This window comes from Anastrepha obliqua, chromosome 6 (genome assembly GCF_027943255.1).
Source record: "Anastrepha obliqua isolate idAnaObli1 chromosome 6, idAnaObli1_1.0, whole genome shotgun sequence".
Taxonomy (NCBI): Eukaryota; Metazoa; Arthropoda; class Insecta; order Diptera; family Tephritidae; genus Anastrepha; species Anastrepha obliqua.
In genome coordinates, this window is record NC_072897.1 from 41,859,984 (window position 1) to 41,873,796 (window position 13,813).

A 13,813-nucleotide genomic window follows, 5' to 3' on the forward strand; every position below is an offset into this window, starting at 1 on the left:
TCTCTATCTCGAGACCCTAGTCACGGAGCGGATGGAAATACTCTGAACTAAAGCATTCACCAACAGCTTCCATTTGATACCCATATTGTACATACACATCCAAAGGTTACCCGGGTCCACGTTGTGACCTATATCTCGAGACCCTATCTACCAATAGGTATCCAAACTATACGGAAACCATCTTCATTACCTCCTTAACAATGTGTGTAAATTTGGTTTAATTCGGTGCAAACACATGGCGGGTCCACGTTTTGGCATATATTTCCAGACCCTAGTCATCAATAGGTATGAAAATTACCCCGTATTAAAGCACTTATCAACAGCTTTCATTTGATACCCATATTGTACATACACAACCAAAGGTTACCCGGGTCCACGTTTTGACCTATATCTCGAGACCCTAGTCACGGAGCGGCATGAAAAATACTCTGTACTAAAGCATTCACCAACAGCTTCAATTTGATATCCATATTGTACAAACACATTCTAGGGTCCACGTTTTGGTCTCTATCTCGAGACCCTAGTCACGGAGCGGATGGAAATACTCTGAACTAAAGCATTCACCAACAGCTTCCATTTGATACCCATATTGTACATACACATCCGAAGGTTACCCGGGTCCACGTTTTGACCTATATCTCGAGACCCTATCTACCAATAGGTATCCAAACTATACGGAAACCATCTTCAATACCTCCTTAACAATGTGTGTAAATTTGGTTTAATTCGGTGCAAAGACACGGCGGGTCCACGTTTTGGCATATATTTCGAGACCCTAGTCATCAATAGGTATGAAAATTACCGCGTAATAAAGCACTTATCAACAGCTTTCATTTGATACCCATATTGTACATACACAACCAAAGGTTACCCGGGTCCACGTTTTGACCTATATCTCGAGACCCTAGTCACGGAGCGGCATGAAAAATACTCTGTACTAAAGCATTCACCAACAGCTTCAATTTGATATCCATATTGTATAAACACATTCTAGGGTCCACGTTTTGGTCTCTATCTCGAGACCCTAGTCACGGAGCGGATGGAAATACTCCGAACTAAAGCATTCACCAACAGCTTCCATTTGATACCCATATTGTACATACACATCCGAAGGTTACCCGGGTCCACGTTTTGACCTATATCTCGAGCCCTATTTCCAAAATAAAATATGATCCATGTTACTCGTGGATGATGTAGCTTTCGAATGGTGAAAGAATTTTTAAAATCGGTCCAGTAGTTTTTGAGCCTATTCGTAACAAACAAACAAACAAAGTTTTCCTCTTTATAATATTAGTATAGATGTAAGGATATTTGGTTATATGCTTATTTTACATAGAGATACAAAGTGTGATAGGATATTAACGTTGGTGGTTAAATAAAATAAAATAAGGAAGCATCAAATATGATACATTAGAGCGTACATACGCATATACATGAATATATACAATATACATATATCTACATACGTTTACTGTGCGGTTGCTCAGTGCTTAGGCAAAGACAAATCGACGCATTTGTATGTACTTCGTGTCGATTTCTTTTTGTGTATATGAACCAAGGCGAATTTATTATATAATGGAATAATAAATCTACCTCGATATGAACAAAGACATCGTCTCTCGCGTCTCGAACTAGTTACAACGGTTCGCCTTTCCTTTTATATTCCCATGACCGACGCATCAATATGCCCGTTTGCCAGAAATCGAGTGATTGTGACTCTATCTTATTTCTTACTCAATGCTGAAAGTTCAGAACACAAATATGTATGCACGTATGTACATAGTCTAGGACATCAAGTGTGCATACATATACATATACTAGTGGACCCTCACCCGCTTCGCTGGGTGAAAGAAAAATATAAATGAAAAGTGTTCTTTGTTTTTTTCTTGTTTCATCATTTAATTCATGCTCGGCCATTATTTTGTGACTTATTCTAATAACAATGTTTTATTTATTTTAGTGACTTACTCTAATGATTGTAAACTAACAACTTATTCTAAAGCCTTCTGATACACAAAATTTTTGGTTTTATTTTCATGCGGTGTATAAATATAAAGTAACGATGGTTTCCCTACTCGAGAACATCCTACATACAGTTGCCCATGTCCAAAGCAAGGATAAGTTAGGTCAATTCCACATAATTGAAGTCTTTGATCTTGAGACTTATTGATTGTAATAGCAAAAGCAAGGCGAATGGGAAATTGAAGTCGCTTAAAATCAAAAGGCAAATCTGTTGAAATCATTGGAATGCGCGGAATCAAAACATCTTCACCTTTAAATTTGCTTTTTTTGTTGCCTTTTGCCTTTCAAAATTGTTGCTTCAGTTACATTGTTCATTGTCCGTTTCACTGCTAATCTTGTCCCATTGCATAGTTTCGGCTGATTGATATTTCGTAAACATAATGATCACTGCGCCGACTTTCAATTGCAAACGATGTGGTGGCAAGCCAGGCAAATTAAGTGAATTCAAAAATTCAATTGGATAATTCTCTCCATCGTCGGGATTAGTGATTGAATCAATTGATTTATAGGTGACAACTTCACCTGGAATTTGAGTCAAATTACTGGCATTGATTTCATTGACATCGACATTTTTGGCAGCTAATATAGCTCTCTCGCTTAGCCAATCTTGATTTCGAAAGTTTTGTGCAATACTTGGGAATACATTTTGCACTCATTGTACTCTTGATTCTGTTACGGTACAAAAATTAGTTGGAAGTGTGATCATGCCTGTATTCTTATCAATTGGCTTTCGTCCATTTCCAATTTGCAACAAATGTTCGGAAAATTTAGCAGCTGTTGGATCATTCTGTAACTGCACACGAACATTAGTAAATAGTTAATGTGAGTTTTTGAACATATCTCCACAGATTACAAGATTTAAGGCACGCTCTCAATTCATCAGCTGCTGTTGATTTGGGAATAACTGGCAAAGTTTGTCGAAAATCACCGGCCAAGCACCACCAAATATGTTTGTGTTATTTCGAAAATCTTCCAGTGTTCTATTTAAGGCTTCCACTGATTTTTTATGAGCCATCGTACACTCATCCCATACAATAATTTTACATGTTTGTAAAACCTTTCCCATTCCAGAATTTTTAGAAATGTTGCAAGTTGGTTCTTCATTTACTTCCATATTTAATGGTAACTTTAATGCAGAATGTGCAGTGCGACCGCGGTCCAATAAAGTTGCCGCTATTCCAGATGATGCCAAGGCCAATGCAATATTATTCTGTGATCGAATAGTGGCCAAAATTAACAACAAAAACGTTTTTCCAGTCCCACCTGGTGCATCTAAGAAGAATATTCCTCCTCTTTCATTTGCAACATTGTCTATAATTGTGTCATATGCCTGCCTTTGTTCTGTGTTTAATTTTGGTAGGTTTGTTGTTACAAATGTGTTCAGATCATTTCGATCATATTCTTTTTCACGTCTTAATTCTGCATTGTATGCATCATGCATCGGACGATTTGGTGCGATCATACCTAACTCACTCAGAGTTTTATTTGCAATCATCAGACAAAAGTCTTCGATTTTAATTAATGCCTCATTATATAATTCATCTGTATAATTCAAATTTGAATTTGCAGTAATGCGACGTACTTGATGTAGGATATCTTCTGTCATGTATTCTTGGTAAGTACTCCACAATTCTTTTGGGTTTGCTGGGAAACATGTAGCAACAATGATTTCAAATAGTGTTCTTATTTGGTGTGGAGAACTTGTTGCACATAAATCCATAAGAGTTGCATCTCACCGATTATCATTTTCAAGCAAATTCAATTCTTTGCATGCTTGCTGATAAGTACAACAAAGATGACCATTAACTCGTTTCAAACTTTCGAATAATCTTGGGCGGGGAATATCAACTAAGAGTAAACGTAAATAGAAACATTCCACTTTACTTGGATGCACAGTGTAAAGTCGTCCGATTGCATCACCCTGGATATCCATCTACAGGTATTCCTCGTTGCCTTCGTACCCAGGACCTTGATGATGCATTCCAAGTATAATATTTAGGAACATTTGAATAAAGTAATGTTCTTGCAAATGAATCTGTTTCACATAAGTTGAAAAATGCAGTTAGTGTTGTTGCTGGTGGTCGTTCGGCCATTTGTTGAGCAGTATTTTCAGTGAAATAAACACTTTGTTCATTTTCTAAATGGACTGACAAATGAAAAACAGCTGGGTGGCGATCATGAATCGGAAATGATAATATTCTCCAAACTGCTTCGTTGCTACTAATGTATCTTCCCACTTGGTAATTAGTAATTTCATCATTTCGATTTAAAACTCCAAATACTGCCATGTCCCTTCCTTTATTGATATATTTGCATATGTATTTGATGGATTTTACGGAGTTACAATATTCAACATTTATATGTGCGTTAAATGTTTTCGACAATAATTTGGAATACGGAACTATCCAACGGTTATCGATCTCCACATCTTGATTATTTATTTTCACAGTGACTGTTTTTCCATTATCTTCTGGTGATCTTCTACGGTAAAATTATCCATTGTGTCCGTCATTTCCAGTCATTGTTTCAGCAATTAATTGCCTTGGGTAGTTTTTTGAACATTTACCATCAACCATACATGGAGAATTTTGATTTAACGTACCACACGGTCCATGAATCATGTTTTTGGTTACAGTAGTATGTAATTCTGGATCTTCATTTATATCTGGAATTTCAGCACATATAATATGATCAATTTTATCTGTGGTTAGTTTTTGTTTTAACCAAATCAAAATATGCGCATGAGGCAAGCCTCTTTTTTGCTATTCTACAGAATACATGAAACATTGTAAATCTCCGTAAACTTTATGTTTTACAATGAAATCCATTAGAGACTGTAGCTTTCGTCTAAACACTCTTGCAGTAATGTCATGCCTATCAGTAGCTGATTGCCCAGTATATAAATGATTCTTAATATCATCCCATTTCGGATTGCATGTGAAAGTTATGAATAAGTCGGGTCGACCATAATTTCTGACATAACACATCGCATCTTGGGCGTATTCATGCATATGCCTTGGACTGCCTGTATACGATGAAGGTAATATTACCATTTGACCAATGTTATTAACGTTGGTATCGTTGTTAATTGCATCTCGTAAATGTATGTATGTATTCGTCACAGCGTAATTTTCTTTGGTTGAATCTAATGTAATTCAATCGTTCTGTTTCTATTTTCGCATACATGTCAACAATATACTGATGAAATAATTTACGACATTTTAAAATGTGATTCCCTTGATTTTCTCTTATCATGATTCTGTATGCATAATAATTCATTGCGCTTACAGTTTTATTTGTTTATTGACCATTTGCTGGATTTATTTGTTTTATATCAATCGAATAACAATCTTCACCACGACAGAACATAAGAGGATATTGTAATGCATCATATTTTCGATGCGTTTCATTAACACGTTGCAGTGTATCATTTCTTCTTTGCAAAACAATATCTCTTGGTTGAAATTCATCTCCAGATATAACAATTGCAACCTCGTTGCTTGAAGTTGGTTGATTGTATACACCTAATTCTCTTTTTACACGAATTTTTTTTACACGAATTTGATTTAACACGAGTTAAAAAGAGAAGAAAATTTTTTTTTTTACACGAATTGTTTTGTTTTAACACGATTTTCAATATTTTATGAATTTTTCTTGAATCTCATAGAGCAAATCGGATTCATTGTTTGGGATTTTTGTTTTAGCATATCGGTTTAGGTTATTTGTTTAGGATCTTAGAATATCAGCATGTAATCGCATCTATACAGGATGAGCGGCTTTGAGCTATTATCGTGTCCAACTGTTGCTATAAAAATATGTGTTTATGAGTGGGATTCCCCGAATTATGCATAGAGTAAAGACGTAATGTACTTTTTACGCAATTTAGTTTGGTTTTGAGAGTTGAAAAGAAAAGACGCTTAGTTGTTGTGAGTATTTAAAACATTATAAGTAAAATAAAGTTAGTGCTCGTATAGATTTATTAACTCAATAACAGGTAAGCTTTAAATAATTTTCAAATCTTTGCATTATTAATATGAAAAATATTTTGGTAGCCTTAACACAATGTCACATAATTCACCTGTAATAAAAGCCAAGAGGAAGGCGATCAGTTTAGATACTAAAATTAAAATTTTAGATCAACTTACAACAGGACAAGGAGCAACGGCTGTAGGAAAGCATTTTGGTATTCATGAAGGTACCATAAGAACGATCAAGAAAAATGAAACTGCGATTAGAAAATCGGTATGTTCTGGAACGAAAATAAGTGCTAAATCATCGTCATACATAAGAGGTGTTGTCAAAGAGAAGATGGAAAAAGCTTTGCTAATGTGGATTGAAGATAAATCACAAAAAAGAATACCAGTAGATGGAATTGCTATCAAGCAAACTGCATTAAGAATTTATAAACGTATTAAAGAAGTTGAGCCAGGCACTTCATCTCAGTCAAAACAACCCGAATTTTCTGCAAGTACAGGTTGGATGACAGGTTTTCTTAAACGACATGCTCTCCATAATGTAAAAATTAAGGGAGAAACTGCGTCTGCAGATGAATTGGCTGCCAAAAAATTTCCTGAAAAACTTAGAAAAATTATTGAAGATGGAGGATACACCCCAGATCAAGTTTGGAATGTAGATGAAAGGGGCCTCTTTTGGAAAAAAGTGCCGAGCAGAACTTATGTTGCAAAATCGCAGAAAACTGCCGGTGGTTTAAAAGTAGCAAAGGACCGTGTAACATTTTTGTTTTGTTCCAATGCTTCAGGAGAACGTATGATAAAAAGCACTGCTAGTAAATCGTGCTTTAAGACAAAAGGCATGGATGACCAGTGCAATCTTTACAGAATGGTTCCAGAAATACTTCATTTCAGAAGTTAGACGCTACATGAATGCAAAATGTCTAGAATTTAAAGTTCTTTTAATTCTAGACAATGCACCTTGCCATCCGCTCTTGGAGCACCCAAATGTGCAATTTTGCTATCTTCCGCCTAACACTACATCCTTAATACAACCGCTAGACCAAGGGATCATTGCTACTTTTAAAAAGTACTACATAAAACGTTCATTCCAATACGTGGTAGACATAATGAGGATTTAACAGTCATTGATATGTGGGAAAAATTTTCTATTATGGACTGCATTAATCAAGTTGGGTTAGCGTTAGCTGACTTAAAGCCATCAACCTTGAACTCATGTTGGAAAAATATTTGGCCAGAATGTGTCAAAAGCAAATATCCTGATCCTGTCATTCATAATAACGCTGTTTTTACTGACATCACAACGCTGCCACATACAATTGGTGGAGATGGATTCGATGATCTATCATTTGCCGATATAGAGGAATTATTAGCTGATAAAAGCTTGAGCGAAAATGAAATTATAGACCTCACCCTTGAGACTCATCAAGACAGAGAACATAGCGATAATGACGAAGAAGATCCTCCCATTTTAAATGCAACTCTAATTAAAGAAGGTCTTGATCTTGCCAGAAAATTAGGTAATCATTTTCAACAACATGATCCTGATGAGGAACGAGCTGCAAAATTTCAACGTGAACTGAAATCATTAATGGCATCTTACAGGGAACTTTATGAAGGTTTATCACGAAATCAAACACAATCTTTAATGACTGATTTCCTTCTAAAAACGACTGAATTATCAACACAGGAGCCTAGAGATGATAATCCAGAAACAATTTCACAAGATGATGAACAAAATAATTCTAGTGATGGCAGTGATATTCTAGTCTTACGCAAACGTATGCGTTTATTGTCAGAAAGTGACAATGCATAAAAGTTTTTTGTATTTATATTAATTTTACTTGTTTTATATTAATAAATTTTAGATATTATTTTCTTTTTTTCAAAGTATAATTTATTTCTTATAATATATTTAAAGAATTAAAATGTGTAAACGCGAAATAAATTCTTTAGTAAACTCTAAAAAGAGTTTTTTAGTATTGTTTTCACCTAATTCTCTTTTTACACGAATTTTTTTTTACACGAATTCTTTGGGAACGTATCTATCGTGTAAAAAGAGAATTAGGTGTAATATCTTCCACGATGTTCGCCGGCAGGCGTTTTATTTGCATCAATTTTAATTTTATGATTATCGGATGACAATCTTTCGATTGTTGTTTTAAAACTTTGCACCAAAACATTGTGTGTGTGTAATAAATTTTGTAACTCTCTCATAATGACTGTTTATATTTCTGGAAAATGCACACCGTGCTTCAAGTTCATCATCGTTGTCATTAATGAAATAAATTTGCAAAAATTTTGACTCTTGATCGGGTAGTGGTAGTAATGAACCTATTAAGTGATATGCTTGCCTTTGAATCTGAAAAAAGCCATAATTTGTGTCCAAAAAATCTAATGATTCATTAGATGTGTCAGCGAATGTTGTTGAACGTTGAAGTTTATGTATTACCTTGAACGTTGGCATGAAGTTATCGGTTATAATTTTTCCAGCACCAAAAGATATCATTCGAAAACATGAATTATATGTGGAAATTTGTTCAAGAAAATATTTGGAATCGGGTGATGTTCCCGATAATAATGTAGCTAATGGTTCGGGCGGATATTGTATGTCTGGTAAACGAACTTTTCCTGCAGCGCAACACATGCCTGGTGTTTCAGTTTTGAATTTCAATGCTTGACAAAATCCGCAAATTTTATCCATACTTCCAATGACAACGTATTTGTGAGATGAATAATCAAGTTGTGGATTGTATTGAAATGCTGCACCATTCAAATTTACAGAATTGATATTTATTGGCCGATTTTGAGAATGTGACCTAGTACGATCTCTTTGTTGACTTGAGCATGATTTTCCTCACTTTCATTTTGTCTGTGATTTTGCACATTTCTATTGTGACGTGTTTTACGTCCGATGTTAGCATGTCTTCTACCTCTTGGCATTTCTTTTACCGAATCAAAGTGGGCTTCTTTATGTCACTCTGAGCTCTTGATTGCTACTTTTCTTGTTTTTAAACTGGAATTCAAATTAACATACTGTTAGCGCCATCTTTTAAAAATATAATTGAACTGTGAGCACGCGTTGAAATGAAAGTTACACAGAACAGAAATGGGAAATGATCATCAAAAATAATATATATTTTTGAAATTTTTCTTGAAAATATTTACGGAAAGTGTGAAAACAATCTCTTTTCTTAAATATCTTAAGTAAAAACTTCTGAAATATTAATTATTTTTGCCGATTTTTGTTGTGTGTATTTTTCACACCATTTATTCACTGTTTCACTTGTTATCACTCATTTGCAATATTAATATATATTTTGTAAATTTTTCGTGAAAATATCGTTGGAAAATGTGAAAACAATCTCTTCTCTTAAATATTTCTGACGCACTTTTTTTGTCTCTTTGGTTGATGCCTGGAAACTGCTTCACTAGAACACTTTACCAAATAAAACACTTTCTTGTTAGTTTTAACACTTACTTTCACTATGCACTATTACTGATAACCTTTGGTAATCTTCTAAGAAAACGGCCTTGCTTAAGTACTTTTTCAGCGACGACCCGGTTATCCCGAAGTGTGGGTGTAAAGAAGAAGTATTTAAGCAAACTGTTAAGTTAGTCACAGCAGTGATGGTAAATGTAGGGAAAATTCCCTACATGTAGGGATATTTGTCGAAAAAGAAGGACACATTTTTTTAAATTCTGTAAATGTAGGGAATTTTCAAAAGGACGGAAAAAATTTAAAAATAGCGGGAAATATTAAAAAAGTTCATTTAAAATAAAAATCCGCAGTAAGATTTCATGCCATTATTTTTTTCCTTATGGCAGCATACTTTTAAAGCGTTAATACGGCAACATTGCCATTTTTTCTTCGTTAACGCTAACGCGATTTTTTCTTCGCGCGAAAATTGTTAGTTGTCCCGCGTTTTTTTTTAGTTTTAGCTTTTTTTATATTTAAAATTTATATATTTTACAGAAATGAGCTCCTCCTCTTCGACTGACTCTTCGGAGGAACACCAGGAGAAAAATTCAAGTATCGGAAACAAAAGTTCAATAACAATACTGCTGCGTTAACTTGTACATATGTGAGTAAAATGTACGCTCCATGCAACCGTTTACAATAACAACCACACGCGTAAAAAGAACGCTGCCTCGTGTATACTGTGTGTTGACGAAGAAGTAAAGGAGATTTTAACCAAACATCCCAGCAAAACCTGCGTGACCGAAACTCTAACACAATTACACTTTTTTGTATGTTACTAACACATATGCACTCGTATTTGTTTGAAAATCGACTTTTTTTTTATTCTCCGTCACCTTAGGAAAATGTGTAAGCAGTAAGCAAACTTCATTCATATATTTTTTCTCATTTTTGCATCAATAGAAAAAAAAACAAAAAAAAAAACGGAAAGTGGCTGTCAAAGCAATAAGTCAAAAAGATATCTTTTCTCTCTTTTTGATATCAAAGTAGGCCGAGAATCAAATTGTGAACCTTTGGTAAATGTGTAAGCAGTAAGCAAACTTTATTCATATAGTTTTTCTGATTTTTGCATCAGTCAAAGTAAACAAACGCCGTAGCCGAATGGGTTTGGTGCGTGATTACTATTCAGAATTCACAGAGAAAACGTCAGTTCGAATCTCGGTGAAAGCAAAATTAATAAAAACATTTTTCTAATAGCGGTCGCCCATCAACAGGCAATGGCAAAATACCGAGTGTATTTCTGCCATGAAAAAAATCTCCTCATAAACATATCATAAAACAAAATAAAATAAATGTATAAAAAAAAATTTTTTTTTGTGATTCGAACCAAGGATTTCGGATCGGAAGCCCACATTGCTAGCCGCTGGGCTATTGCGCTGTGCTGTCGCCGCTGGCTTAAAAGTTATTTTGTTCGTCGCTACGTTTATATGAAACTGGCAAACGAATCCATATGTCTGAAAAGGATAGAAAATCACACCTACACAAAGTTTTTGGCACGATTTTCCCAACGCTTTTAACAACGTGATTGTAAAGGGGCGTGGTTAGTGACAGTTTAACGGCCACGCGTGGCGGTTACGTGAAGGGTAACGTGACCGCCACTCTTCTTGCTGGGATAGTCACAAACCTTCTCCACATGTGTCTCTTCAATGTCTCCGTTAAGTTTATCACAACGCGAAAAACGGCTGAATTTTTATATATGTATATAGATAGATAGGCATACATCCCAGCAAGAAGAGTGGCGATCACGTTACCCTTCACGTAACCGCCACGCGTGGCCGTTAAACTGTCACTAACCACGCCCCTTTACAATCACGTTGTTAAAAGCGTTGGGAAAATCGTGCCAAAAACTTTGTGTAGGTGTGATTTTCTATCCTTTTCAGACATATGGATTCGTTTGCCAGTTTCATATAAACGTAGCGACGAACAAAATAACTTTTAAGCCAGCGGCGACAGCACAGCGCAATAGCCCAGCGGCTAGCAATGTGGGCTTCCGATCCGAAATCCTTGGTTCGAATCACAAAAAAAAATTTTTTTTTATACATTTATTTTATTTTGTTTTATGATATGTTTATGAGGAGATTTTTTTCATGGCAGAAATACACTCGGTATTTTGCCATTGCCTGTTGATGGGCGACCGCTATTAGAAAAATGTTTTTATTAATTTTGCTTTCACCGAGATTCGAACTGACGTTTTCTCTGTGAATTCTGAATAGTAATCACGCACCAAACCCATTCGGCTACGGCGTTTGTTTACTTTGACTGATGCAAAAATCAGAAAAACTATATGAATAAAGTTTGCTTACTGCTTACACATTTACCAAAGGTTCACAATTTGATTCTCGGCCTACTTTGATATCAAAAAGAGAGGAAAGATATCTTTTTGACTTATTGCTTTGACAGCCACTTGCCGTTTTTTTTTTTGTTTTTTTTTTCTATTAATGCAAAAATGAGAAAAAATATATGAATAAAGTTTGCTTACTGCTTACACATTTTCCAAAGGTGACGGAGAATAAAAAAAAAGTCGATTTTCAAACAAATACGAGTGCATATGTGTTAGTAACATACAAAAAAGTGTAATTGTGTTAGATTTTCGGTCACGCAGGTTTTGCTGGGATTACATTACAATATATATACATAATAAGACTATGAATAAGTTCGTGCGGTTTTACAACAGATGGCGTAACTTGATTATTATTCCATCGATCCACATTTCCAAACATTCATTGGAGAGCTACTGTCGTAAGGCACAAACGTCAGTATAAGTTTTTTATTTGAAGCGTAAACAACAATATTTTTACCACACTTGAAAATGTCGAATTTCGTGCCAAATAATGTGTTTTTGCGGGGAATTTTTCTTCATTATTTTAATATGAAGAAAAAAGCAGCCGAAAGTCATCGTATCTTGGTGGAAGTTTATGGTGAGCATGCTCTAGCTGAGCGAACGTGCCAGAAGTGGTTTGCACGCTTTAAAAGTGGTGATTTTGGCTTGGAAGACGAAGAACGCGAGGGTGCGCCACCAAAGTTCATGGATACCGAATTGGAGGAATTGCTCGATCAAGATCCGGCTCAAACGCAAGAAGAGGTTGCAAAAACTTTGGGAGTTGATCAATCAACCATTTCCAAACGTTTAAAAGCCATGGGAATGATCCGAAAGGTAGGCCATTGGGTGCCGTATGAATTGAAGCCAAGAGACGTTGAACGCCGTTTTATGGCATGCGAACAACTGCTTCAACGGCACAAAAGAAAGGGTTTTTTGCATCGAATTGTGACTGGCGATGAAAAGTGGGTCCATTACGACAATCCAAAACGTCGGGCAACGTATGGATACCCTGGCCATGCTTCAACATCGACGTCGGCGCAGAATATTCATGGCCTGAAGGTTATGCTGTGTATCTGGTGGGACCAGCTGGGTGTTGTGTATTATGAGCTACTGAAACCGAATGAAACGATTACGGGGGATATCTACCGACGACAATTGATGCGTTTGAGCCGAGCACTGCGAGAAAAACGGCCGCAATACGCCGATAGACACGACAAAGTTATTTTGCAACATGACAATGCTCGGCCACATGTTGCACAAGTGGTCAAAACATACTTAGAAACGCTCAAATGGGATGTCCTACCCCACCCGCCGTATAGTCCAGACCTTGCGCCATCCGATTACTATCTCTTCCGATCGATGCAACATGGCCTGGCTGACCAGCACTTCCGTAATTACGATGAAGTCAAAAAATGGATCGATTCGTGGATTGCGGCAAAACCGACCGAATTTTTCACAAAGGGAATCCGTGAATTGCCAGAAAGATGGGAAAAAGTAGTAGCAAGCGATGGACAATACTTTGAATATTAAATTTGTAACCATTTTACGTCAATAAAGTTTCAAATTTCGAAAAAAAAACCGCACGAACTTATTCATAGTCCTATTATATACATAGGTGTAACGTATATATGTATGCATATGCGAAAGAAAATTGTTTTAGCATACATATGCTAGGCAGGAATTCGATCATTCGAGTATTTACTCTCTAGTTATTGCCTGTAGATATGATAAGGCGATGGTCGTGAGGTGTTTTAAGCTGTATGCAATGGTATATTAACCTCTCCTGCACAAGATAAGATGAATGTTTTAGGTCATTATCTTGTTGAAATTGCCAAGTTGTTCCATTAAGACCCAGTTTTTTCACACTAGGACTTAAATTTTCTTTAAGAATGTCGCGACGCACATGCTTGTCCATTGTCTCATCTATGAACACGTGAATTTTGCAGGATTTCGCAAAATTTGACAGCCGAAGTTTTTGGATTTTGTGCCACCGTGGACACCACAATTTGCTCTTGTCGT

At 35.9% G+C, this 13,813-nt stretch overlaps 1 protein-coding gene across 1 annotated transcript in view; it reads right to left on the bottom strand.

Annotated features, from left to right (window-relative positions):
- Nucleotides 1–11,026: 11,026 nt before the first annotated feature.
- LOC129250418 (paired box protein Pax-6-like) overlaps nucleotides 11,027–13,813 on the bottom strand; it is a 98,190-nt gene continuing 95,403 nt past the window's right edge. The window contains exons 5-6 of the mRNA XM_054890037.1: nucleotides 13,573–13,717; nucleotides 11,027–11,156 (exon numbers count right to left, since the gene is read on the bottom strand). Of these exons, the coding sequence (XP_054746012.1) occupies nucleotides 11,027–11,156; nucleotides 13,573–13,717 (275 nt within the window). The remainder of the gene's footprint in view (nucleotides 11,157–13,572; nucleotides 13,718–13,813) is intronic.